Below are 25256 nucleotides of genomic sequence, written 5' to 3'. Positions count from 1 at the left end.
CCTCACCCACCTCAGGTGCTTCCCGGGTTATTCAGCTACCTTAATCTCTCATGGATACCTGGTCATTCCTGGTACCACTACAGGGCAAGAGAAGGGGTCGAGCAAAACTTACAGGGGGGGGAGGGAGTGGGGGAAATCATCAAAACCATGATGTAGTCAGTGTGAGGCTCTTTCAGGCTCACAGATTGCTCTGCAGGCTCAGGGACAATACACTGTCATTTGGACACTGAATGACCATTCTGTATTGTTCAGAGAGAGACTAGCCAACACCAAGTTTCTTCTCCCAGCAGAGGAAGACATAACATAGACTAGCAGTTCTAGCAGTGCAACCCATTTACTCCATGGCAGTGGGAGACAACACTGGAAAGCCACGAGCTGCGCGGCAACCTGCAGTCCAAACCAGAGTCTTGAGCCCCTTCCTCATGCTCCAGCACACCAGCAGAGATCAGAAAGGCAACAACATGTTTGCATGTAACATCAAGTAAAAATGCACATACAGTTAGAATCAGAAGCATTTGCTTGCTCTGTTTCCCTTACCTCCATGAACCTCAAACAGCAAACAATATTTTCCAAAAATCTGTCCTCTGTTGCAGCTTCTCCAGGTTCTCTCTTCCTTGTTGCAGTCAAGCAGAGCCAGTCAACACTTTTCACACACTTTCCATGACTATAACATCTCTAAACAGTGCCTCTATTCACTGCTGCCTCCTTGGCCACCATCTGTAAACCTCCGTGGTTCCAGATTCAGCAAGTTAATAAACCCATGCAGAAATGTGCTGCAGCATGGCTTTCTGCTTATTGCTTAGTACTGTCAAACAACAGAGCTTTATGGTTCAATTCACAGGAAGCAGCCAGAAGAACATTTCAATTTCTCCTCTTGCTTCAAAGGTTCACAATGCTAATAGCTTGCATATTTCCCCCAAGAAGTCCAAACTAAGCCACAGTACCCAAAATGGACTGACAACAACAAAAAAATCCCCTACATTAGAAATCAGCCAGATTTAGAAGTCAGCTTCTACAAAAGCAAATGATTGAAGAAAATCATTTATAGTTCAGCAAACCTGGAACATATTTCCACTAGGGAGATTAAATGAGATTAGCGGGGAAGTAGCAAGCTCTGAGAGTATAGAACTGTCTTACCCCTGCTGCTCAGATAGTCACTATGTTCTCCTATTCACACATACCTAAATACATTATCCACTGAGATTTTATTTTGCAACTCAGTAATCTCCCTTTTTTTTTAATAGCATCAAACAAAACAGAGATGCACAACCAAGGTTACCAGCCAGTTGTTGCCATATCCTTCCCTCCCAGATACTGCTTTTATAAGCAAAAGGCAAATTACAAGCCACAACAAAGCAAAACAGGTCCCTTACCAATGTGTTCCTTTCCTAGGCCAAACTTACACACCATGACAACATGACAGCTTAGGAGCATCAAGGTACAGAACACTAGCCCAGCTTACAAACTTTCATCCATTCATACAGGGGAAAAAAAAAAAGGCAGCCCTGCAGGCAAGTCATCAAACTACAGTTTCAGTCTGAAGACGACAGCAGCCAGCACAGATACGAAGATAAGGCAGCATTTACTGTCTTCAGGGTTTCTCAAAGCTGGGAGAACTCTGGAGGTAGCACTCAAGAGCTACAAGGAGGAAAACGCTCTCTACCACTGCTGTTAAAAGTAAATAGTAAATTAAAAGCCCCTGTTACTTTCTTGCTTTTTGGTGTCTGCACCTGTCATTCGGATGCCTCAAATACCTTCACAATGACAACAGCCCAGCAATTAGAAAACCTAAAAGGACTATTTTAGACACAAGGAGGAGAGTCAAGGTGTCAACAACAAAATGGAAAGGAGATAAGCAAATAAAGGAAACACCTTCTGAAGCCACATAAGGGACTTTGCCAGGAACTGGCTGAAAGAAGGCTTCGTGGGCCAAAATATCACCAGACACCTGATCCACCCTTATCGTCAGAGTACTGCTCAAAGGAGCTCACAGAAAGGTAACTACAGGTAACTATGAAAAACAGTCTACCTATAGTAGGTTTAAATTCAGTTGAAGCTGCAAGTTAACATTTGCTCTAGAAGTATTTTGAGGGGTCCATGTGTTGAAAAAAGAGAAGAACTGCTGAGTGATGACATCAAGACGGTAGACACCAAATGGCAATGAAGAAGCACTCTCCATAGTGAAAACAAACTTGGGTATGCCACTGGCTGCAAAAAACCTGCAATGTTTTATTTTGGAAGCCACAGCCAAAAAATGGGAGATGGCAACAGCCATAAAACACTTGGTCAGTGTGCCTTGCATGGCTCTAGAATCACCAGCCAGCAAGCATCATCTGGACTAACAAAGGCTAATGATTTCTCCAGATATTAGACAGCGCTTTAGGACTGGATTGTTCTCAGCAAAAACTTTTCCTTTGTACCCAGGGAGAAGTTCATACAGTGAAAAAAATTAAATAAAATCACATATTCCATTCCAATACCTCCATGAGTCTATTTCTGGAGTAACCTGCTCCGCTTCAGGGCTGCTGCAGATTTTCAGAAGTTATCCCCATGCTAGTTTGCAATTTAAAGCAGCTACCTGCAGACCAAATTTTATATCTGTTTTGTCCACAGGTGGTTCACATTACTTCTTTGGACATGCTAGCCTCCATACAATTAGCCTGTGCTATTCAGATTTGCACTTGCAGTTTGTTTGCTCTGGGGGGAGTAACAGCACCTCTTTTCCTTAAGGAAAGCTTTACTATTCTACTTGCTAACAGCTGAAGGAAACCGTCTCCAAGGAAAGTATAGGCTGTGTGCTTTGTAATTTTGACAGCTGTGTCTAGGAAGATTAAAGCACAGCCTGTTCCAAATTTCTTAAGCTTGGAAAAATGTACCACAAAGGCCTCACAGGACTGGAGAACCCACTCATTCTTGGAGCCCTAATTAAGCAGTATTATGAAATGAAAGCACACAGGGAAGGAAGACATTTGGCATTGTAATCTCTAAAAACCCAGAAAGACACCCCCAAAAATGGAAGGAATACATACAGCTTTCTGCCAACCTGTGGTTTCCTACAGTGTTCTGACTCGAAGTGCAGAACATAGATCCAAACTTTGAAGCCCTTTCCTCGTGACACAGCATAAAGTCTCCTAGGTCAACTGTTACTTGAGACTGATTTCCTCACTGGCTGGATGACCACTGTTCACCTCTTCCTCTGTCCCGTAGCTCTTGACAAGACCTTCAGCTATTTGCTTCCTACTGAATCTGCATATTTGCAAATAAAGGCCTAAACAGATATCCCTGGCTAAACTCAAGACTAGTACCAAGCATTTGTGATATAACTTTTCTGATCCTGGAGTTATCTTCTGTTATCACCCTAGAGCTGTTAAAAAGCACAACCAAACCCCTCACAACATTAGAACAAGTATAGACGGATGCACAGACTTACACCATCATTGCTAACAGCAGACCTTTCAAGAGAAATGAACAGGAGCTCCTACAGCTTTGTGGCTTGCTGTCTAATTGTTGTGGTTCAACCATCAGGCAGCTGACCACCACACAGTCAGTGGGATGAGGGAGAGAATAGGAAAAAAGGTAGAACTCATGGACTGAGAAAAAGACAATTTAATAGGGCAGAAAAGGAAGGGGAAATAATATTAATAATGATTTAAAAATATACAAAACAAGCGATGCACAACGCATTTCCTCACCACCCACTGACCGATGCTCAGCCAGATCCCAAGCAGTGGCCCACCCCCCAGCCAACCTCCCCAGTTTTTCATTCAGCATGACATCATATGATATGGAACATCCCTGGGGTCAGTTGGGGTCAGCTGCCCTGGCTGTGTCCCTTCCAGCTTCTTGTGCACCTCCAGCCCCTCGCTGGCAGGGCAGTTTGAGAAGCTGAAAAGTCCTTGAGTAGTGTAAGCACTGCTCAGCAACAACTAAAACATCAGTGTGTTGTCAAGATTATTCTCATACTAAATCCAAAACACAGCACTATACCAGCAGATAGGAACACACAAAAAATTAACTCTATCCCAGCTGAAACCAGGACAGCATCCATCCCATATTCTATACATCTACATCATGCCCAGGTCCCACACTTTCCAATACATTCCAATTAATCACCACTTTTCCTGTCTTTTGATATATACACACAGATATCATTCCCTTAGTCTACGGGCCATCCCTATAAAATGTCCATTGATTTCATTTAGTCAATGACTTTGGGCTCCATCTGTCATAACGGTCCTTCAGGGCAGGAGGGATAGTATGGGGTGTTGGATTGTTGCATGCTGAAGCCAGTCCTGGTTCCATCACTGCTGCACTTTGCTTGGTTTCATCAAAGTTCATTCTTCATCGGTCTAGGTGATTCCTACTGTAATACCGTTGATATGGCATATAGTCACTACTATAACTATAGAAGTAATGATATACAAAATTATATAGCAATTAACATCATACAATTTAATTCATTGGCTATTCTCACCCAAAAGCAAATCCGTGAGGTGCACATTGGACTTCCCAATCCTCCCGCATCACCCACCAAGCGCACCCAGGTCCTTAAGCAAAAGCAATTCCACGAATGGGTTTGTCTTTGCCCAAGGCAGGAGTAAACCATACTCTCGTCTCCAGCATATTTTCTTACATGCACTATAGGGAATTTACCCCCTTCTACAGTATATAAAAAGTTTTGACTGGGCAAGGTCAGCTTGATTGGCCAATGTCCTAATGTTGACTAACCAGGTGGCTTTTCCTATATGGGTATCACAATGTTTGAACATCCCACCCCCATTGCTCTCAGTGTAGTCTTTAAAAGTCCATTGTATCATTTGATTTTTCCAGAGGCTGGTGCATGACAAGGGACATGATACACCCACTCAAGGCCATGCTCTTTGGCCCAGCTGTCTATGAGGCTGTTTCAGAAATGAGTCCCGTTGTCTGACCCAATTCTCTCTGGGGTGCCATGTTGCCATAAGACTTGCTTTTCAAGGCCCAAGATAGTGTTCCAGGTGCTGTCAGGGGCACGGGATATGTTTCTGGTCACCCAGTGGTTGCTTCCACCTTGGTGAGCACATGGCATTTGCATTGGCAGGTTTGTGGGAGTGTGATCTAACCGATCTGCCAGGCCTCCCCATATATTTCAGCCATCGTCCCCCATACCTCAGAGGCTTTACCCGCTTCGCTTGCTTGATTGCAGCGCATGTTTCACATTCGTGGATAGCCTGCACAATAGCGTCCATGGTCAAGTCCACCCCTCGATCACGAGCTCATCTGTATGTTGCATCTCTCCCTTGATGGCCTGAGGTGTCATGGGCCCACCAAGCTAGAAATAGTTCACCCTTATGTTGCCAGTCCAGATCTACCTCAGCCACTTCAATCTTGGCAGCCTGATCTACCTGCTGGTTGTTCCGATGTTCTTCACTGGCCCGGACTCTTGGACATGAGCATCCACATGCCGTACCTTTACAACCAGGTTCTCTATCCAGACAGCAATATCTTGCCACAATGCAGCAGCCCAGATGGGTTTACCTCTGCGCTGCCAGTTGCTCTGCTTCCACTGCTGCAGCCAGCCCCACAAGGCATTTGCCACCATCCAGGAGTCAGTATAGAGGTAGAGCACTGGCCGCTTTTCCCGTTCAGCGATGTCTAAGGCCAGCTGGATGGCCTTTACCTCTGCAAACTGGCTCGATTCACCTTCTCCTTCAGCAGTTTCTGCTACTTGTCGTGTAGGACTCCATACAGCAGCCTTCCATCTCCGGTGCTTCCCCACAAGGCGACAGGACCCATCAGTGAACTGGGCATATTGCTTCTCATCTTCTGGCACTTTGTTATACAGAGGGGCTTCTTCAGCACACGTCACCTCCTCCTCCGGTGATAATCCAAATCTTTGCTTTCTGGCCAGTCCATGATCACTTCCAAGATTCCTGGGTGACTGGGGTTTCCTACTCGAGCCCGCTGGGTGATCAGTGCAACCCATTTACTCCATGTAGCATCAGTTGCTTTGAACATGCAGCCCAGCACCGGCAGTCGGGGTGCCAGGAGCAGCTGTGCTTCAGTACCAACCACTTCTGAAGCAGCTCGAACCCTTTCATGTGCTGCCAATATCTCTTTCTTAGTTGGAGTATAGGGGGCTTCAGACTCTCTGTATCCACAACTCCAAAACCCTAGGGGTCGGCCTCAGGTCTCCCCTGGTGCTTTCTGCCAGAGGCTCCAGGTAGGACCGTTCTCCCCAGACACAGTGTAGAGCACATTTTTTACATCTTGTCTTGCCTGGACTGGCCCAAGAGCTACTGCATGGACTATCTCCCCTGTTTAATCTGTTCAAAGGCTTGTTGTTGCTCAGGGCCCCATTTGAAATCATTCTTCTTCAAGGTCACCTGATAGAGAGGGCTTATGATCAGACTGTAATTTGGAATATACATTCTCCAAAAGCCCACAATGCCTAAAGAAGCTCCTGTTTCCTTTTTGCTAGTTGGTGGAGACACGGCTGCTATTTTGTTGATCTCATCCATTGCGATCTGACGACGACCATCTTGCCATTTGATTCCTACGAACTGGATCTCTTGTGCGGGTCCCTTTGTTTTATGGCAAAACCAGCTTTCAGAAGGATTTGGACTATTTTCTTCCCTTTCTCAAAAACTCCTCCTGCTGCGTTGCTCCGCACGATGATGTCATCAATGTATTGAAGGTGTTCCAGAACTCCACCCTGTTCTAGTGCATTATGGATCAGTCCATGACAAATGGTAGGACTGTGTTTCCGCCCCTGGGGCAGTCGATTCCGGGTACTGGACGCCCCTCCAAGTGAAAGCAAACTGTGGCCTGCACTCTGCTGCCAGAGGGATTGAGAAGACTGCATTAGTGATATCAGTTGTGGCATACCACTTGGCTGCCTGTGACTCCAGTTCATATTGAAGTTCTAGCATGGCTGGCACAGCAGCACTCAGTGGCAGCGTGACTTCGTTCAGGCCATGATAGTTTGCTGTTTGCCTCCACCCTCCGTTAGACTTCTGCACCGGCCATATGGGACTGTTAAAGGGTGAGTGGGTCTTATGGGTCACTCCTTGGCTCTCCAGTTGACAAATGAGCTCATGGATGGGAATCAGGGAGTCTCGGTTGGTGCGATATTGCCGCCAGTTGGTGCACTGTTGTGGTGGCGATTGGCACCTGTTGTTCTTTGACCTTCAGCAACCCCACACCAGAAGGGTCCTTCGAGAGACCGGGCAAGGTAGACAGCTGTTTAATTCTCTCCATCTCCAAGGCAGATACTCCAAAAGCCCACCAGTACCCTTTTGGGTCCTTGAAATACCCTCTCCTGAGGCAGTCTATGCCAAGGATGCACAGAGCCTCTGGGCCAGTCACAATGGGGTGCTTCTGCCACTCATTCCCAGTTAGGCTCACTTTGGCCTCCAATACAGTTAGCTCTTGGGATCCCCCTGTCACTCCAGCAATGCTGATGGGTTCTGCCCCTATATAGTTTGATGGCATTAAGGTGCACTGTGCACCAGTGTCCACTAGAGCTTTACACTCCTGTGGGCTGGATATGCCAGGCCATCGGATCCACACAGTCCAGTAAACCCAGTTGTCCCTTTCCTCCACTTGGCTGGAGGCAGGGCCCTTCTAGACCTGATCATAGTATTCGTTACTCACTTCTTGTAAATATAAATCAAAAGTCACTTTATTGAGATGGGAAGTAATATCAGCTCTTCTACTCCGTTTGGGGACCTGCTCACTGGAAACTGGAGCAGCAATTTTCCTGGAAGAACTCCTTTCATTACTTTTTCTCCTTGCAATCCACTCACCTGTGCCTCTAGGGTCGAGGTGGGTCTTCTATCCCACATACATTCCTCATTCTTTCATGGTCATGCAGGTAGAATCATAGGGTGGCCCATGGTGTGTACCCACTACACCCTCTCTCTTGAGCGGAGGGACACTTACTCCCAATGGCTGAGATAGTGGTCTGTACAGGTGGGGAGTGGGACATATCTTTGAATTGCTGGAACTCCCAGAAGAGTTTCTCCACAGCCAAGACACAGGCCCATAGGGAGGAAGAGAGATTTTCTTCATATTGCGCAAGTTAGACAGCCAATTCATCCACTGTTTGACCCTCTCCATCTTTCCAGGTCATTACTGCCAATGAGTTGCCATATGATGATGGTGCACTCCATACAAATTTCCACTTGACGTCATCTGGATCTTTGGATAACTGCTCGCTGTCCTGTTCACCATAAATCACCTCCAGCACAGCTAATTCCCTCAGGTACTGGATACCTCTCTCCATGGTGGCCCACTTGCCTGGGTGACATATAACTTCTTTCTTGAAGGGATATCTTTCCTTCATGCCTGAGAGGAGTCACCTCCAAGAGGCTGAGGGCTTGTGCCCCTTTTCCAATGGCTTTGGCAATGCCCCCTTCCCCAGAACGGGATCCCAGCTGCCTGGCTTCTCTACCCTCTAATTCCAGCCTACTGGCCTCATTTTCCCATCATTGGAGCAGCCAGGTGATAATGTGCTTGTCTGGACGTGGCTGAAACCTTTTCGCATATGTCACTGCTCACTCAGGGACAGGGATCGGGTGGTTACCATCTCATTTACGGGTTCTGCCTCTCCCTCCTCCTGTTCTCGTGATGGCCCTGCTTCAGATTAGCCTGCCTCACCCACTCCTTCCCCTTCTTAGTAGGGGTTGCTTCCCTTACTAAATGAGCTGACTTTCGTATCCAATATTTCTTCTTGTTTATAGGGGCAACTGATACCAGCACAGGTTGGTTCTCCAGTTCAGCCACAGTGCTTGTCGCAGGGTTTGGAGCAGCCGCTGTGCCTGTTGTTTTGTCGTCAGATCCAGATCCTTCTCTTCCCCTTGTGGGTACTGAATAATGTTGAACACAGCTCAGCAGGCATGGGCCAGGCCCCAGCACGTTGCAGTGATTTGTGGCTCTCTGGAACTGCCAGGGTGACAGCATACTTTTTCCAAATATTTTACTAGTTTTTCAGGATTCTGCACTTGTTCAGGGATGAAGTTCCAAAACACCGGAGGTGCCCACCCTCCTAGGTACTTGCCCATGCTATCCCACACACCCTGCCACTCATAACTATCCAGCCTTGGGGCAGATCTCTGGGAGGTATTCTTAAGTCGTTGTTTAACCTTAAACAAGACTTGAGCCACATTCAGGAGAAAAAGCAATAGGAACATGTTGGTTTGAACATCCCAAGGATATTGAAAATTCTCGAGAGCTACTGTAACTAGCCTGGAGAAGGGGAAGGAGGAAGAGAAAGTGTTCCCCCTTGTCTCCCCATAAGTTGCCTCTCCAAGGAGAAAAGATTGTAATTTTTAATAGTTTCCAAGAAATGGCTCCCAAAGTACAGAGATGACAGTAATGCTGAGTACAAATACAGATTAGTCTCATGACCAGTAATTCTATCATACCATAAACCACTGTTACACAGTACAGCAAAATGATAACCTTAATCCAGCCCCCAGAGGTGATAAACAGCACAGCAGGGAACATATACAGAGAGTAAGATGTTACATAGCACTACTCTGGGAACGAGCACCACAACCTTGAGGGCAAATGAATCAACATTGCAACTGGCAACTATTAACCTAATAACAAATGCTTATCACAAATATATTTTAACACACTCTGGTCAGACCTGTCATTTTCTCAACCCTTTGAGCCCCATGTTGGGCACCAAAAAGGACTGTTGTGGTTTAACTGGCAGGCAGCTAAACAAACAAACAGCTGTTCGCTCACTGACCTCCGCAGTGGGATGGGGGAGAGAATAGGAAAAAAGGTAGAACTCATGGACTGAGAAAAAGACAATTTAATAGGGCAGAAAAGGAAGGGGAAATAATATTAATAATGATTTAAAAATATACAAAACAAGCGATGCACAACGCATTTCCTCACCACCCCACTGACCGATGCTCAGCCAGATCCCAAGCAGTGGCCCACCCCCCAGCCAACCTCCCCAGTTTTTCATTCAGCATGACATCATATGATATGGAACATCCCTGGGGTCAGTTGGGGTCAGCTGCCCTGGCTGTGTCCCTTCCAGCTTCTTGTGCACCTCCAGCCCCTCGCTGGCAGGGCAGTATGAGAAGCTGAAAAGTCCTTGAGTAGTGTAAGCACTGCTCAGCAACAACTAAAACATCAGTGTGTTGTCAAGATTATTCTCATACTAAATCCAAAACACAGCACTATACCAGCAGATAGGAACACACAAAAAATTAACTCTATCCCAGCTGAAACCAGGACACTAATCTACCCTGATGTTAGTGAAGTTGTTGCAGAAGTCATCTGGGCTTCACCATGCAACAGGAAGAATTCTCCTGCCATAAGCAGTGATGCCAGGATAAAAGGAAGAGCGAAAACCCAGAATTAACCTACAGCAACTGAGGAACACCATTCACACAATGTCTTCAATAAGCAACGATGGTACTTGTGGACACATACACCTCTAGCACAGTAGGCCCCATCAGTAACATGGCTAACACCAAAGCTAACATGATGCACCAGGCTAACAACAGTTTGGGGTGTGAGCTCTGGTATAGTCATGGCCACACACATACCTCCACAGATAAAGTAGCTGTCTGTCTCCACATCTGCGTCCAGCTTAGTATATCTCTTTATGAAGGTAGTACTTCTTATTGCAAAGCCCTGCAGTCATTCCTATTTATCAGTTGTCAGAACAACAGTTCATAGTCAAGTCAGTCATGCACATTCCACAGATCCACCAGAAGATGGTACAGAGCATCCACCCTATTTCACTGCCTGCAATTCATCTTCAGTCCTTTGGCTAGGTAATTTGATTCAGACCACACAGGTACTTAAAATGTTACAGAACCCAGCATTGGCCATGAGCCTTCACAGAATCACATTCTCAGAGATGCACAAAACATAACTTTAAAGATCTACTGAAATCCCTTGGGCACCGCTGTATAGACGTGGCATGATTTGTACATCTGTCATTCTCTAATTCCAAAATGCGTTGTCTTTCTCTCCCCAATGCCCCTCAAACTTTCATCCCTTTAAAAAACACAGAATGCAGCATTAGACTCTGAAGCAGAGATTTGTGTTCAGTGTACGTGAAAGGAGCATAGTGACAATCCTGGAACATTTAGCACTTGCCAGGAACCAGGAGGAACGTACACACTACAAAACCTGCATGGAAGCAAACAGGCGTGATTAAGCACATTTCCCCAAGACAACAGTTTAATTTTGCCCCAAGGCTCTCATCTTCCAGGAAGACCAGTAAGACAATTTCAACTTTTAGACGCCCCTGTCCCTAAGCCCAAGGCTGAGCAAATGCCAAACTAACAAAAAAAACCAGTGGTTAAAACCAAAGTTGTTCAAGCAGGAGTAGCGTAGTCAAGCCTAGGGATGCACACAACTGAATGCTGGCAGAAGCAGAACTGTCATAACCCAGCCTGTCTCACCCTGCTGTGACAAGAAGCAGTTCAGAATGCATATTTCAGGCACAGGAATAGAAGCAAGTGGCCTAATTACCTCTTCTCTAAATCTTTTCCTCTTGCTGCATGGAGGTCAGAAAGAACAGAGTATCAATTAGAAATGATACACAGATGAGAAAGTAACCAAAGGAATATGGTGCAACAGAGACACTACTGCATCTGCAGGGTCTGCGCAAATTTGTGCAGAGACACGTCGTCATATTCCACATATAACGGACAGGTAGACCTTACTTGTAATTGCACAAGCTAAAAAAAATTTCAGTAATATTATTTTATTCTGTCATTCTTCAGAGATAAACACAGAACAGAAAACGTGATCATTGAGGTGCTCTCCACACCAAAGTCTACTTTTCCAGACAAGCTGGTCTCCACACAGCTCAGAATAAATAAGCTGCGTGCCAGGAGATCAGAACACACACAGACAAACTGAGTGGTTACCCGATATCAAACCTAGTGTCTAGTCCATTCATAATTTCCTCTCTCCTTATACCTTAAGCATATATTAGATACAAGAGGGTTGTTGGTTTTATTTTAACAGAATGGATTGAAACAGAGTTCCAAGCGTATTTATTTCAAAAATGCCTCAGAAAGAAAACTAAACCACACATATACACTTATTGGAAGAACTCTACTATGCTACCAAATGCTTAATAGTTTATAAGTGGCCTACCGTATTGGCCTTCAAGTTGTCACAATGAATAATCCTTCCTGTAGTTTCAGCAAAACCCACCCCAAACAGCTCCCTGTTACATTTTTAAGAATGAATGGAATGAAGGACCACTCTACATTGCCCAGAAAGCTTGCAAAAGGCATTTGTAACCTTTCAGGAAAATGTTTTTATTCAAATCCCTGCCTGGACTGTTTATCAGTTCCTGTTTTAATAAGTTGATTTCAATTTTCATTTGTAGATGAAAGCAGACTTTTAACCAGCTCTAGAATGTAGTAGAAGAACAAACAATAAAACTAGACCTAGCAGATAAGCACTGCTACACAAGGAATTGACAAAACCCTAGAACAAAGTAATTCTAAAATCTTTCTTGCCTCACTTTCTTCAAAAATGCCAATAAAAACACACTCTGTTGCACATTCAAATGACCTGACAAGCTAGTTCACAGTAGAGTTCCTGGAGAATCAAAGTAGCTAAGTAGAACAGTTTTACCACCTGTAAAATAGTACCACCTGCCTTAATCCTTTTCCTCTGAGGAAGGAAGCTCTCTTCTAAAGCTTAAAACCTCTCTCCCTTGAATCCAGAGTCCAGCTTTAGCAGCTTCACTGCTACTTCAGCCACAAGCATTACACAGGAAAAACACTAGATTTAAGCAGGCAGATCACCAGACCATTCAAACCGTATGAAGATGGGATTAAACAAGCAGCCATCTTTTCTACAGACATTCGGACTATTTTGTCAACAGTAGTAATTCCAAGCGTACCAATTACAAGAAAGACAGAAGTATTTCTGAGTACACATCCTCCAGGCTTAATGGGTGTCCAACAGTTACGCCGACAGCCAGTCCCACTTTATGAAGTTAGCAGGCTAAATATACTGTATGATAAATACCCTTTCACTGCTTAGGTACAGTCAGACAAACAACCCATAGTAAGCTCACTGATAACATGACAGACTCACCTCATCGTCACTGTCTGACGTCTCAGAGTCTGAAGACGCTGTCGGTTTGCTCACAGGTGGCTCCTTTTCTTCAGAGTCACTGCGTTTCCGTTTGGCCAATGACAAGAGCTCCTGGTGTGAAAAACCACACGTTTATTTGAAAATGTCATAATTAGTTTTATCAATCCAGGTCAGTGCACGTGCGCCTTCTCTGTGGTATTTGAGCATATCCCAACATCCTGATTATCCCCACTGACTAAGGAACAAAGTCTCCTTACGTTTCATAAATACACACACACAATTTTAATACAACTGGATGCTGTAAAAGTATTTTGAGGATAACAAGCTAGAAGAAGTAAATACCACTACTATTACTTTCTTTGTATAAATGACATAAGACAAACTACTTTCAGAGTTATGTCCAGGTCTGTTTTGTTTGGATTAGGTAATAATTCAAAAACATCCTGACTACACTGTGCGGCATTAACCAAAAAGCCAATTGCCACTAGAGAGCAGCTCCTTCTTCCAAACAAGAGAGACGTTTGCAATTAGACACTTTAAAAGGGAAATACTCTAGGCATCACCACAACATCATGGCTGATAATATTCAGTCAGCCTGCTCAATTCCTTTTCACTGTCCCTACATACCACAGAATGCACTTAAAGCTTTGGACAGACATACAGCAGGAATCAAGCTCAAAGTTTGCAAAACTGATAGAGCCGTTCTCCGCCAAAGGAAGCACTTGCAGACGCAACACACAACTATATGGCTCTCAAATAATCTCATCATCTGCTGTTCGTAGCTCATTCAGATGACAGAAGCAGTAGTATAAAACATTTCTGAAGCTGCATTATTGTCTTTGCAGTCCATGACACATAATTTGTTCTTAAAAACACTGCTCTACAATCTTTTCAAGCATTTCTCTCTCATGATTCTCTCTAAGTAGTCCTTCAACCCAGACTACCTCCCTGGATGATATCTTGGCATATTTACCACTACTTTTATTCCAAGCAACTTTCCTTCTTCCTCTCTACCCTTATTCTGTTTTCTGAAATGCTATATTAGAAAGGCTCCTACTCCTTTGATTCAACAAACCTAGACTGACAAGGGAAGCTGTCAAACATTTAATCTCCAGGGGCCCCACTTGGTATACTCTCATCCTGAAATCACGCCACAAAAACGTTGCTTCCCCGCCATTTAATCTTTATCCTTGCACGTACGTACCCCTGCCATTGTAGTTGCTACAAACAGCTCAGTGGAGGAGGAAGCACCTAATACTCAGGTACAGATACACGCTTCCAGGGAACGACGGAATAGATGCAGAGCCACACGGTTATTCCTACCACCATCACTCTGACTGCCTGATCTATGCTAAAGCTGGTCCAGCTCCTTCCATTTTCCATCTGTGAAGATACTACCCAGCTAACATACAGTTGGTGAGATGTTGGCAGCTCTAGAGATTCTAGAGGTGTGCATAACCAACAACATCAGGGCACGATCTGCTCTGGTATATTTGTCTCACAGAGCCTCCAATTTGAGTTTTCTGAAGCTCCAAGCTGCAAAAATATTTTTGAGTGTTTGGGAAGGCTTTTTATTGCAACATAGCAACAGCTTCTATATTAAAAACCCTGAGGGTCCAGCACATAAATTACATCAGACACATAGGCTTCAGCATATTTAAACAGCCAAACTTCTCCCTGGAACAAGCATCGCCATCCAAGCTGTAACAGGCTTCATCTATAATGTTTTATACACTGTTTAAGTCACATCATCAACAACTGCTATATGGAAAGATGAGTCTTTGAAAGCAGCCACTTTTAAAGAGGAAAACGACCCTTTTGCAGCCCTGACACGGTTAAACTCACACCAGACATCAGTTTCCAGTCCCAAGAGGTGCCCTAATGATAAATACATACTTCCCCTCGTTATACCTACAGGGACCTCACACGACGCAGTTCCCCATCAACAGACTCCCCCAGCTCAGTCGTTACAATCGAGGAGGGAATGTTAAAGGCGCCTTAAGGGCCCACTCGCCCCGAGGGGCTCGGGGGGCCGGCGGGAGGCAGGCACCTAACACACCGCTCCCCCTCGCGGCCCTCCCGCCCTGCCAAAGCGGCACCACAAAAGTTGCCCGGCCCTTTGGGCCTCTCCCCGCCACGCCCCGCGGGGTGACGGCTGCCAGGTCCCGCTTCTAGCTCTCCTCATGGTCCAAACCGCCCCGGGGGCATCGTCCCCCCGAGCGCCGCCCCCCGCAGGAACCGGGCCCCACCACAGCGAGCCCCCAGCAGCCGGCCCAGGCCGGGGGCCCGCCGAGGGCAGCGGGCTCCCTCTACGGAGACCGCCATCGGGCTGAGGAGAGGGAGTGCGGCGCACTGCCCGCCGGAGCGGGAGCGAGGGCAGGAGGGGAGGGATGGCGGCACCGGGCCCCGGGCGGGCTGGAGATCCCAGGCCCCGCGCCTGGGCCGAGCCTCCCCGCGCACCTGATCTAGGTTCTCCTCGCTACCGCTATCCTCAGTGTCGGAGTCGATAAGGACTCGGCCTTTCCGCTTCTTCACCATGGCGGGACCGGCTTTTTCTTCCTCCTCGCCCCCCCCCTCCCCGCCCCGGCGGCGGCGCGGCGCTCGCAGCGGCCCGGCCTGCCCCGCGCCGCCCGCCCGCCCGGGACACAAAGGGCACCGCGCATGCGCGCCACGCCGGGGTGGGAAGGAGGGCGGGGCCGCCGCCCTGAGGGCGGTTTAACGGCCACAGCAACCTTCTATCCGAGCTTATGCGTCGGCGCCTGCCTCATAAATAGGTACTTCCTCGTTCTTTTCCTAAACGTGAACAAGTCTCTCGGCACTGTGCGGCGGTTCCTCCGCAGCGCGGTGGGAAGAGTTTGCCTCAGCCGGTGAGGGAGAAAGGGAGCTTGGTGGCTACCGCCGCCGGGAGCGGCGGAACCTGAGGGACGTGGTGCGTGTTTCCCCGCCGGGCCCGGACGCGGTTGACCCGCCGGTAAGGGCGGGAAGGTGAGGCGGTGCCTCGGTCCGTCGGTCATGGAGCTGGGGGGGGGGGGAGCGGGGGGTGTCGTCGAGGCGGCTGCTTGTGTGGAGAGGCCGTGACCGCCTGCCGCCGCTACTGACTGTCGCCGCCGCATCCCGGCCTCGCCGTTGCCCTCCGGGCCCGGTGCTCAGGTCGCGGCGCCGTCCGCTGTAGGAGCGCGGTGAGGTGCGAGCCAGGCTGGCGCTGGAAGATGAAGTGTTGTAACCGCTGGGCAGTGAGTCGGTGCTGGCGTGACAGCCGCCTGTTGGCGAAACATCGCCTAGGGACAAAAATGTAGCAAAAGCGGAATTTATTAAAATTTCCCATTTTATTCTTCTTGGTACTCGAAGGAAACAAGCTTGTTTCACAGGCTGTGCCGAGCTTGCCTGAAGGCTGCAGCCTTTCTCTGCCTCTCCTTTCTGCTGGTTCTGTTTGGGTTTGGGGCAGGTGCACAGGGAGGGCCCAGAAATGGCCGGGGTCATGCTGCAGGCTCTCGTCGTTGCCTTCATGCTCAGCCCCAAGGGACACGGAAGCCCTCCACGTCGGTTTTCTTTTTTGTTTGGGTTTTTTTTTGACTTAGGAACTTACCTCCTGTCTTGCTGAGTGCATGACAGAGAAAGCATGGCTTCCTTCAGTGAGGCTTTAGTTGGAGGTGTATGGCTTAGTTGGAGTGTGAGAATAATAGCAGTGAATTTTCCTGTGAGTAAAGGAAGGTATGTGGCATACAGAGAATGTGTGTGGGGTGACTGGCTCTGTTCTTAAAATCTCAGAGAAGATGAACTGATTGGACATCACTTTAGGATTTATTCGGGGGGGAGAGGGGGAGCCCAAAACAACAACAAAAAAACCCCAGACATCTAGTCTGTCTAATTTTGAGTCAGAGATAGCCTTTGTACAGAGCGCTGAATGTCGAGGCTCTCCCTTATGAATTAGAGAATAGCAACGTGGTATAGCCCTTCCTACCAACAGTGACACAGAGAGAAACAAAGAGAATATTTTTCAGATTTTTTTTTTCAGAAACTTTATGAAAAAAAAAACTATTGAATTGCAGTCTTTCACGTTAAATGCTTTGATCTTTGTAGACCTCTCTGTAATCCTGACCCAGATGTATTGAGTGGACAAGGGGCTGAATGACTTGTGAAAGAAGCCTGTAGTATGGTTGCTGTAACACATCTTAGCTGAAAAGTCTTGTTGTCTGTCCCTGTTGGATGAGATTGTCATTCTGGTCCCTGTGGCAGTAGGGTCTACCTGTTGTGAATTTGTGATTTTCTTGCAGAGGATATTTTACAGTTATACAGATGCCATCTCTTAGAAATATTCTTCTTGAGGTTGTTTTTGCTGGTATTACTCACAATGCCTAAAGTTACATACAGTGAAAGGGATGAACAGGAATTGCTTTTTTCTATTTTCAGTTTAATTTGAGGTATTTTACTTAATTTTTCTTATTTGCATGGGTATTTCACACCATGGGGAGGGTGGATGAGACACAGAGGGTAGAAATCATTCAGTGTCCTAGAACTCTGAGGAAGCGTAATCCTTGATGTTGTTTTTTTTTATTCCTTTTTCCAATGGCTTACATATGCAGTTAATATCTTTTAAAAATGAAAGTGTTTTACAAGCATCCTATATGTAATTTTTTTTTCTTTTCTCTTTTTCATTAAAGGTGGAGATACTGTAGTAACCAAAGTAAGATAGCTCTGGATACTAATTTTGTTGTTAAATTAATTTCAAAGCTGTTAATTGCCTTACTGGAAGTAATTCTTCAAGTTTACTAGCATGGCTCTGACTGTTACGTTGCTGAACAACGCTTGCTTACGTGGTAGATGCTGCAGGCACCAAGTTTTGCACCCCTTGCTTGGACCTCTCCTCAGTGATTCTGTGTCAAAATCGTATAGCAGCTACAGGAGGCCAGGGTCACAGCCTGAGAAAAAACAGTCTTGGCAAAATACTGATTTCAGCCTGAAGAAGGGCATCGATGTCCTAAAGACTCAGCTAAGCATGCTAAAGAAGGAGACCAAAGATTACTTAACAGGACCCGGAGGCCATCCACTCAGTCAGTACCTGTTGGAACAGACAAGGGTGTTGTGGGAGTTTCGAAGCCAAGAAGATTTAAATAAATGGGTGATTTCCTCTGACGTAGAGATTGGAGGGAAAAGTGAAGTTTACCTCAAATTGGGTAGGAATAACCAGGCTGCTCTGCTGTATGGAACCCTCAATACGGAATTACCTCGGGATGGAGAGACAAAATACAGTGGATACTGCAGTATGAGAGCTAAACCACCAGTGGTAAGTACAGCTGTGTGTTGGCGTAGCCTCTTTTATTTAATCAGGGAGTGTTCTTGTGAGATCCCAGTGACAGGTGTGCTGCTGTTTACTGTGGTTGAAACTGATCGCTTCCAGGTGTAGCAGATATTTCTTCAGGGGTGGAATTGCTGCTGTATCCTTTGACCTGGAAGGAACTTAAAACTCTTTCTTGGATTTTGTTTTCTTTCCTTAGAAAAAGGAGTGATATATGTTTGATCCTTTACTTATGTACAATAGGGCATCCACTCGTTAAGATAGCCCTGTTTGCAGCCTCCTTACAGATGAAGGATCTGTAATGAACCTTTATATCCCAAACTGGTATGATTAAAATGGACATCTCTCGAAATTTGAAGTTAATTGAATATGTCATAAGAACAAATTTTCTGGGATTTTTCTGGGCTCTAGCTTGCCCTATTAATCAGACTTGGTTTAGGTGAATGAGCTCATCTTTTTTCTTGCAGGGACAGAAAATAATGCTTTTAAACCTATTTTTTAAAGGTCTGGCTCCTACTGTACATTAGAAAAAGTGAGACACAAATCTTTGATAGCTCAGGATTGAGCAAAACAGAACCAGAAATGGATGAGCTTATTTATTGATACTGCTTGTTTAATTCCTTATTTTAAAGTACTATTTAAAACAAAAGAACATTTTGACTGTATGTATAAAATGCTTAATTTTTTAGTCTGTCCTATTGTTGGATGGACTTGTTATACTTGGCACAAGTATACAGGTAGAATCTTTTCTGGGCCAGAAACTTGAAGAGCAGAAAATATGAGCAGACAAAATCAATGGGTGAATGGAAGGCAGATGAACACTGATGGAGATGGTGCTGCTGGGTCAGGGAAATGGAACAGCAAGTGGAACCTCACATGAGTTAAATTCACAGTACTGCTACTGGCTTGTGTGTGAATGTGATTCAGGCTTTCGCTTCTGAGTTCTGAAGCAGTGGAGTGCATCAGTCCATCTTTATAATGCAGTTTGAAATCAGAGGGTGAAAACATAAACACAAAGGCTCTTTAAGTAAAAAGGTTCAAAGCTGGCAAAACTACAAAGTCAGGTAGTGACAGCCCTTGTGTGAATACATCTGATCTAATCATCCTATTCCCTGTGAGATGAGTTGGTAGAAGGACAGTAGGTAGGTAACTGGAGTAGTGCTGTAAAATAAAGGGGAAACCTCTAAAATTGTGGTGCTAATTTCGACTCGATTTAAGCAATTCTGGCCAAGAATAGCTCTGACCCCTGCCACCCACCTCTCCAAGTGAAATTCTCAGTGTAATTACAGAATCACAGAATGGCAGGGGTTGGAGGGGACCTCTGGGGATCATCTTGTCCAACCCCCCTGCTTGAGCAGGCACACCCAGAGCAGGGGGCACAGGACCGTGTCCAGGCAGGGTGTGAATGTCTCCAGGGAAGGAGACTCCAACCTCCCTGGGCAGCCTGTGCCCCTGCTTTGTCACCCTCACAGTAAAGAAGCTTTTTCTCATGTTTAGCTGAAACTTCCTGTGTTTCAGTTTGTACCCATTGCCCCTTGTCCTGTCATTGGGCACTACTGAAAAGAGCCTAGTCCCATCGTCCTGACACCCACCCTTTAGATATTTATAGGTATTGATGAGATTCCCCCCTCAGCCTTCTCTTCTCCAGGCTGAACAAACCCAAGCCTTTCAGCCTTTCCTCATAAGGGAGATGCTCCAGTCCCTCAATCATCTTGGTAGCTCTGCACTGGACTTGATCAAGGAGTTCCACACCCTTCTTAAACTGGGGGGCCCAAAACTGGACACAGTACTCCAAATGTGGTCTCACTAGGACAGAGTAGAGGGGGAGGATAACCTCCCTCGCCCTGCTGGCCACGCTCCTGTTAATGCAGCCCAGGATACCATTGGCTGCCTTGGCCACAAGGGCACATTGGTGGCTCATGGTCAGCTTGCTGCCCACCAGCACCCCCAGGTCCTTCTCAGCAGAGCTGCTTTCCAGTAGTTCAGACCCCAACGTGTACCGGTGCATGGGGTTGTTCCTCCCCAGGTGGAGGACTTTGTAATTCTCTGAAGACACTTGGAGCTGCCTGTGTGCAAATCACAGCACCGGGGCTTTTAAGATCTTTGGAAAAAAAGCACAGTTGAGAATTTGATGTGCTTGTAATCCATATCATTATGCAGGGTTAATGACAAAGTGTTGGAAAACATTACATGTTTTCAGTGCTTATGTCAGCCTTCAGTAAGGGAAGCTGTCACAGGGGGTATATTATTCCACTCTTCAATTTCTTGTAATCGCCTCTGAATAATCTAGTACTGACCATGGAATATTAAACTTAAACTACATTAAACTTATTGAACTACATAACTGCAGATCTAAGCAGTGATTGAAGCAATAGTGCTCTGTAATTCGTAACAGAAGTTTCCCTTTACTAAGGAGGAATAATTCTATTTATTAATACTTTGTAGGGATCTTTTGCTAGGAAGAAGTATTATGACTGGTCAAACTTCAACTGTCTGTATTTACGTGTCCGTGGTGATGGCAGACCTTGGATGGTAAACATTTATACAGACCCTTACTTCTCTCATCAAAAGGATGACCTCTACAACTACTTCATGTTCACCCGAGGAGGCCCATACTGGGAGGAAATAAAGGTGAACTAATGCGTCCTTCAAACTAACGAGACTGTCTTGGGGTCGTAGCTCTGTGGAAGGGGAATTCTTTCACTAGTCTTTCACCAGTCATCATTTATTGCTATTGCTGTCCATTTAGCAACGTTTCTGTTACGTATCCTTGGACAACAGATGTGTGTTTGGTTTGGGAGTTCCCAGAATTGTAAAGTGCTGATTGGGAGAGGAAGACTGTGTTTAAATTGTATTAAAGATTTGATCCACCATACGTTCACTTAGGCATCCGCTCTTATCTGTTACTGGAGTAAGAGAATAGAGAGAACAACTGAAGCTTAGCAGGTGTTGCCAGGAGTATCCCCTGCGATAACAATTTGATCCATAATACACGTGGACGTAGGCTGGTGTAGGATTTGTGCCCTGCGACAGGACTTGCTGCAGTCGGGCAGAGACTCAAAGATGTGGTTTGTCATTTATGGCCTTTCAATCTATGACACAAAGTAATATTTGTAAGAAGTGGGAGTTTTGGCTCTTTTCTGATGAAACTTGGGGAACTTTTGTAACTTGCTGTTGATGGCGTTAAGGAGGTTCACATACCCTGATGAATGGGCATTCTGTGTTTCTTAATACCACTGCATTCAAAGTAATTTTTACATAATTCTGAACAGCTTTGCTGAGTCCTGATGCCTCGGTATGAAGTTAGTGCTGTGAAATCCACAGCTTGGGCACAGACAAGCTGTCGATACACATGCATGCTAGAGTTTTCAGTAATTTCTGTTTTATGCGGACGTGTTGTTGGAAGGAGATAGTCTAGATGTAAACAGCCACCTTCTGTGCCGCAGCCTCTCGTTGTGCCCTAATGGGGTACGTTGATCCTGCACAATGGCTACAAACGGCCGCCGCAGAAGAGCGTGACTACTTCAGTTTTTGGGACAGGCTTTTTGTTTCTGAAGTGCTTATTCTACGTACTGGTGATGCTGAAGTCTGGTTTGGTTTTTTTCCGTCAGATTCCGTTCTCAAAATTCTTTTTCTCCAGTCGGGGAAGAGTCCAGGATGACCAGCACCCTATCTGGTTAGACAAGGCAAGTTTTCTACAGGCTTTATCAGTCTGGAATATTCTTTAAGGTTATATTGTCCTGATATACATAATTTACTAATCCTTTACTGTTTGTGAATTGGAAATTGTAGGGCCTCTTCTCATTACAAGGTACTTAATCTTGTGTGCTTGCCTTTGCATTTAAATTACCCTACTTTGTGATAGTGGTGTCAACTTCAGAGTAGCTCCAAAAATATTTTTGAGAGATCTAGATAATACAGAAACAACTCACAATTTACTTGGCTTTTCCAAAAAAAAAAATAAAAGAACCCAAAATATTTTTTTGAGGAATAATCAAAGTGACTAAAACCTAAAGTGCCAGTTTGCACAGTACAGCCAAAAATAATAAAAGTAAGTATCTTAAACTTCCTTCCTGACAGAAGACTGTAAGGATATCTTATAGTGAGATTTTATTTGAGGATATACTGTACCAGTGACCTTGATGGTGGGCAGTAAACTAATGTATCTCTAGGCGCTCTGTTAGGTTTTTTTTTTTTGTTCAGGCTTTCTACTACAGTAAGCAACTGTGTTGGTTTTTAATACGTTTCTTCAAACAGGTAGGCTAATTTACTGATTTGTGGGAGAAGACATGTTAGAAAAAATTGTTTGGGTTTTTTTTAAGATTTCAGTGACCCTCCTGTATGCAACTGAGGGTGACTTTAATACCCAGTAACTGCTACAAGGAAAACAAACCATATTAGAAATATATATGGGGAGAGAATAAAAGGCCCATTACTTGAATCAGTGTTAGTCACTTGGAACGTTGCCGTTGGTTCCTATTGTCTTAAGGGAAAAAACCCCAAAATTAGGAAAAATTTGAGGGCAATTCAGTGATTGGCAGCTTGAAAACAATCTGTTTAAAAACAGAAGTTGAGGCTGTAGAAAACAAGTGTGAATGATATGAAGAAGGTGGATCAACCACCAGAAAAAATGCTTCATGGAAGAACGTTGTTATAAATGGCCTGTGTTTAAATACAGACAATGAAGAATTTATCAGGATTTGGAATATATGGTCATTCAAAATGGTAAATGAAGACATAATGTTGTATATAGGGTGATTGTGCCCCTGTACTCGGCACTGGTGAGGCCCCACCTTGAATCCTGTGTTCAGCTTGGGGCCCCTCAGGACAAGAAGGACACTGAGGTGCTGGAGCGTGTCCAGAGAAGGGCAACGAAGCTGGTGAAGGGTCTGGAGAACAAGTCTGATGAGGAGCGGCTGAGGGAGCTGGGGGGGTTTAGCCTGGAGAAGCGGAGGCTGGGGGGAGACTTTATCGCTCTCTGCAACTACCTGAAAGGAGGCTGTAGTGAGGTGGGTGCTGGCCTCTCCTCCCAGGTCACTAGTGAGAGAACGAGAGGAAACAGCTTCAAGCTGCATCAGGGGAGGTTTAGGTTGGATATTAGGCAAAATGTCTTTCCTGAAAGAGTGGTCAGGCATTGGAACAGGCTTCCCAGAGAGGTGGGGGAGTCACCACCCCTGGAGGTATTTAAAGGACGTGTAGACGTGGCACTTCAGGGCATGGTTTAGGAGGCCTGGGTATGTTGGGTTGATGGTTAGACCTGATGATCCTAGAGGTCTTTTCCAACCTTAATGATTCTATGAATTTAAAAGTATTTACCAGGAGTTAAAGGGACAAAACCATACTTGATATAATCATCTTCCCCTTATTCATTCCTTGTTTTCCTACGCTTAGTATTTCATAGTAAAAACAGTGCACTTGCATAAAACATGATGTGTAATTTTACAAATGTATTTTAAAGAAATCTCAAAATAGGGGAAGCAGTGTAAAGGCAATTAAAGAAATCCTGATAAAATGTCTCAGTCCCTCACGGTACTGCTGTTTTCCCAGAAACCAGGAAAGGTGTTGTTAAACAGGAGTAAAAAGGCAGGAAATAGCCAATATGCCTAGGGCTTGGGGTGGAATAAATGCCTCAGAGCAGTTCAGGTGACTCCCTTACTCATCTATAACAATGTGAACTGGAAAGATGAAGCTTCAAAAACTCTCCAAGCTCCACAGGCCAAGGGGCCAACTGTAGAGCTTGCTGCTGGGGAAGAGGCAGTGTTTCAAACATTAATTTCTTTAGCTTTGTTTTACTATTTATGTAGCATACACTTACTTACATGTATTTAGCCTCAGCCTACAGCTAGTCAGCTTTATCCAACTTTTCCCAGGCACACGCTTGTACGCCCGATCAGTGAAACTGGCCACATGCGAACCTCGAAGGATAAAAACAGCAGCGTTGCTTTAGGCTCAGGCTGTTTCTAATAAAGGGTTCAATGTAGCAGTGGAAAGGCAGATGTGAAGTAGTTTCCTGCTAGGGCCTGTATTGAAAAGGTGGTAGTGAAGCCTTCACACCTTAAAAAATAATGCTGTTAACAAATAACCACTGCTGTTTGCAGTGGATGGCCCTGAGTTGTTTGTATCTACCACTTTCATATTTTACAGTTGTATTGGATTGTAACATTGTAAATACTGCTCTAACCTATGTATCTTTTAATTAGATCAGTACCCTTGGCTTCACAATTGGAGATAAAGTAGATGGTCCGTTCCAGCTGGAGATTGATTTTATTGGCCTGCTGAATGATAGAGCTCACACAGAAGAATTTGCCTATGAAACATATGAAAAGAATCCTCGAGTCTAAGTTGCGCTGGTGGCCTTTGGGATGTTCTTCAGATGCTTGGTTTGTTTTTATAAAGCACTTCTTAACATGGCTTACAACTTTTGAAGATTCAGTGTAAATGTTAGAGCCAAGTGCATGGAGTACTGACTGTAGTGATCCGACCAGGGTGACACTGGTGGCATTTTTGAGCTGGCAGACACAATCCTGGAGATACTGTACATATATGGACAGGAACGTGGCCTGAGGAGAGTTATGATGCATTTGGACAAAGCAGCAACAGTGTCTGGGTAGGTTTTGGCCTTTACAGAAATAAAAGTATGTCACAAGCTTGTTGTAGTTCTCTTTTGTACAACAATTCAATTTCCTACATTAGATGGTTTGTAGACAATTGTAAAACACTCACATCCACTAGCTTTAAGCTGGAAAAAGTATGATGAGACTTAATACCCTGAGGCAGTTTACAAAAAGCAGCACCAGAAGTGGAAAAGGCAGAAGTATGTCACTCTTCAGTTTTACCTCTGCTGAATAGCTGAGAAAAAGAAAAAGCTGCCACTACCAGT

The 25256-nt window shown here is 45.2% G+C and overlaps 2 protein-coding genes across 5 annotated transcripts in view; one reads left to right on the top strand and one right to left on the bottom strand.

Moving 5' to 3' along the window:
• RTF1 (RTF1 homolog, Paf1/RNA polymerase II complex component) overlaps positions 1-15758 on the bottom strand; it is a 39482-nt gene extending 23724 nt beyond the window's left edge. The window contains 3 exon segments of the mRNA XM_075105563.1: positions 13081-13191; positions 15541-15663; positions 15666-15758. Coding sequence (XP_074961664.1) covers positions 13081-13191; positions 15541-15663; positions 15666-15743 — 312 coding nt within the window. The 5' untranslated portion in view covers positions 15744-15758.
• Positions 15756-25028, top strand: NDUFAF1 (NADH:ubiquinone oxidoreductase complex assembly factor 1). 4 transcript variants are annotated; one of them, XM_075105567.1, is made up of 5 exons: positions 15756-15854; positions 17742-18364; positions 20822-21007; positions 21988-22062; positions 24577-25028. In XM_075105567.1, the coding sequence occupies exons 2-5, from the start codon at positions 17855-17857 to the stop codon at positions 24715-24717; spliced, it is 912 nt and encodes a 303-aa protein (XP_074961668.1). In that variant the 5' UTR covers positions 15756-15854; positions 17742-17854; the 3' UTR covers positions 24718-25028. The 4 variants fall into 4 exon arrangements, with proteins under 4 accessions (XP_074961668.1, XP_074961666.1, XP_074961667.1 ...); XM_075105565.1 differs by having other exon boundaries at positions 15756-16051; XM_075105566.1 differs by having other exon boundaries at positions 15756-16065.
• The last annotated feature ends 228 nt before the right edge of the window (positions 25029-25256 follow it).

The sequence above is a fragment of the Phalacrocorax aristotelis genome, chromosome 10 (genome assembly GCF_949628215.1).
Source record: "Phalacrocorax aristotelis chromosome 10, bGulAri2.1, whole genome shotgun sequence".
Lineage (NCBI taxonomy): Eukaryota > Metazoa > Chordata > Aves > Suliformes > Phalacrocoracidae > Phalacrocorax > Phalacrocorax aristotelis.
The sequence above is the reverse complement of the archived record's forward strand: the minus strand, read 5'-3'. Positions and strand labels throughout refer to the sequence as shown.